We start from the raw sequence: 2,851 nt of genomic DNA on the forward strand, positions 1-2,851 counted from the left end.
AACATAGTGGAATTTCGAGTCTGATAGTTGGATCAACTAACGCGTCAAATGTGTTGTGGGTGAGAAATGAGGTGACTAGGAGGAGGTGTGAGTTAGGATGTGTGGAATGTGTGAAGAGTGTTTGACATGTGGTGTATATGTATAGTAAAATCGAATGGAGTGCAGTGGAATTGACGTGTGGTAGTGGACAGGACGTAGTCGTTGGATGGAGAGGATGATTCGTGGGTGGCATATCGCCACAGGGATTGAGATAATCCCGGCGTGTGTTGGTGGAGTAGCTGTACAGGTGAGTGTATTGATGGATGTGTGACGAAGCGAGTGTTGATGTTGTTGATGTGTTTCGTCAAATGGGAATTTGTGATAGTGGTCATTTGTGATAGTGGTCTTTAACGCTTCAACCGATGGAAACGCAACCAGAAACAAGGTAGTCAAAAGACTTCCTCCATTTCCGTTACGTGAGAAACACCAGCGCTCGTACTCGGCACGTTACTCTGCTCCATAATGACGATTGAGATTGTGCTTCGTCGACAAGTACTGATAATTTATAACAATTTTCAAGACATAACTAACCAATTAAATCTAATTTTTGGAACTAGCCATTTCATTGGACGAAACACGGGATGAAAAATATTGTAATTTGGGGTTGGAAAATTTTTTTTTAAAAAAAAATGGCCGGTCGGACAATATTATTCAACCATTTGTCTTTCTCTAAAAACCCAGTACATGTCGTCACCAAGTTACTCTCTCCTATGTTCATCTCTGGTTGAGTCCATTTGTGCCTAAGTTGCAACAATGAAACATATTCCTTAGACAAACGTTTCCAAAATATTTGCGCCAACATAAACAACAACAATATCAACCATCTAACAAAATGCTTCATCCTCGATAAAAGCTCATATACGCTAACGTAAACATGGATATATAAACCCATATAGAGGACCAATGCATTAATTCCTTTATTCACCGCGAACTCTTTATTCTGATTCCAAATCGTAACATTGTTGGACGCTTCTAGTTCTTTTAGAAAACGAATAACCATAACACATGGCTTCAGGCACCATTGCATATTCACACACAAACAACTATTTGAGTCCGCAGAACATAAAGCTCATCTTCCAATCATCATTGGATTTAAAGTTCGTAACGGTGAATTCGTTATCTTCACCTTGCTAATGGTATCAGACGATAACATTTCAATCTCTTTCCGAAATACTATGCGTTGGACGTATCGAATTAAATCTAAACAAGCGAAATTTAACTCATCAACTCTAAACATACCCACTTGTAGAGACAGATCAGTCCTACCAGAACGCATTACCAGTAAATATCGCTTAAATCGGGTTAACCACGCAGCAGCCCTAAGTAATCTAGTCCAATCTGAATAATAATAAATAAGTTGATCAACAGTGGATTTTTCAGCCATTACATGCGCCGACATTGCCTTCTTTATTTCCAATAGATGAGGGTCAGGACCTTGTACATCAGCGGTAGGCCAACACTCCTTCGGCTTCTTGAGAAAATGTGGACCCTCCTCCCATACCTTGACATCATCAATGTCAAACTTGACCCCTCTGGATGCAAAGTCTGATATATTTTCTTTAGAAGGTACGAATCTCGATTGGTCCACCTTAGTAAGACTGTGAATAGTCGAAATTCGATTTGCTATGAATGTTTTAAACTGGCTTTTCTCATTTCTAATATAGTGTAAGACAATCATGGAATCCGTCCAAAAATTAAACTCTGCAAACTTAATATCTAATTCTGACTGCAGCTGGGATCCCATGCGAGCTGCTAAAACTGCTGCCGTAAGTTCCAAACGCGGTATAGATTGGACCTTCGAGGGGCTACTCTTGCCTTAGCCGTATCAAGACGAGAACATATTTCAGTGTCTGAAATGTAAGAGCGAACGTGTGCCACTGCACCATATCCAGTTTCCGAGGCATCACTAAAAACATGAAGTTCCAGGAGCGAACGATCTGACTGCGGAAACAATACACGACGTAGAAAGCTAACGTTCTCAACCCTCTGAAATTCACTTAAAATCTCTAACCAACGTTTGCTTTTCTCATTTGGAATCTCTTCGTCCCACCCTAGTGCCAATTTACCTAAACGCTGAAGTAACTGCTTCATGGGAAGTATAAACGGTGCTACCAATCCCAGAGGATCGTAAAGTGAGGCTACACTTGACAATATACCTCTCCTAGTGAGGGGGCGTTTCGGTATGCGAACTTTAAATTCAAACGAATCAACCATAGTATTCCAAAATAATCCCAACGTGCGTTCCGTAGGAAGTCTCTCAAAGTCAATCTCTCTTACGGCTTCTGCTCTCTCTTCTGAATGAAGTGATTCGAGAACTTGTAAACAGTTACTTATCCACTTGTTAAGTCTAAACCCACCTTTTCTGAGGAGAGAACCAAGGGCCTTTGCCAGCTCAATTGCATCCTGTACATTATCAATGGAGGCTAAATAGTCGTCGACATAGAAACTCTTATCTACGACTTCCTGGATATCTTCATTAAATTCCTTACCGAATATATCTACCGTCTTCTTAAAGGTGAAATTAGCGCAAAAGGGGGAGGACACGGCTCCAAACGGATGAACTGTTAAACAATCTTCCTTAGCCGTTCGTCTTATATCACCGTCTTCCCACCACAATAGACGAAATGCTCCACTGTCTCGTCTCGGGATCTTTACTTGAAGAAACATCTCTTCGATATCAGCAGCTAATGCTACGTTACCTAATGTGAATCGTAGAAGTACACCAATTAAACTATTTACAGTATTCGGTCCTCTCAAAAGCTGGTCATTAAGAGAACAACCTTGATAGACAGCCGCACAATCAAAAACAATT

The 2,851-nt window shown here is 40.7% G+C and overlaps 1 protein-coding gene across 1 annotated transcript; it reads right to left on the reverse strand.

The window, feature by feature from the left end:
• Positions 1-1,286: 1,286 nt before the first annotated feature.
• Positions 1,287-1,827, reverse strand: MS3_00000170 (uncharacterized protein). Its single transcript, XM_051208046.1, has 2 exons — positions 1,427-1,827; positions 1,287-1,377 (listed from the first exon to the last, which is right to left on the reverse strand). The coding sequence occupies exons 1-2, from the start codon at positions 1,781-1,783 to the stop codon at positions 1,342-1,344; spliced, it is 393 nt and encodes a 130-aa protein (XP_051064000.1). The 5' UTR covers positions 1,784-1,827; the 3' UTR covers positions 1,287-1,341.
• Positions 1,828-2,851: the final 1,024 nt, after the last annotated feature.

Source organism: Schistosoma haematobium (assembly GCF_000699445.3).
Source record: "Schistosoma haematobium chromosome Unknown HiC_scaffold_347, whole genome shotgun sequence".
Taxonomy (NCBI): domain Eukaryota; kingdom Metazoa; phylum Platyhelminthes; class Trematoda; order Strigeidida; family Schistosomatidae; genus Schistosoma; species Schistosoma haematobium.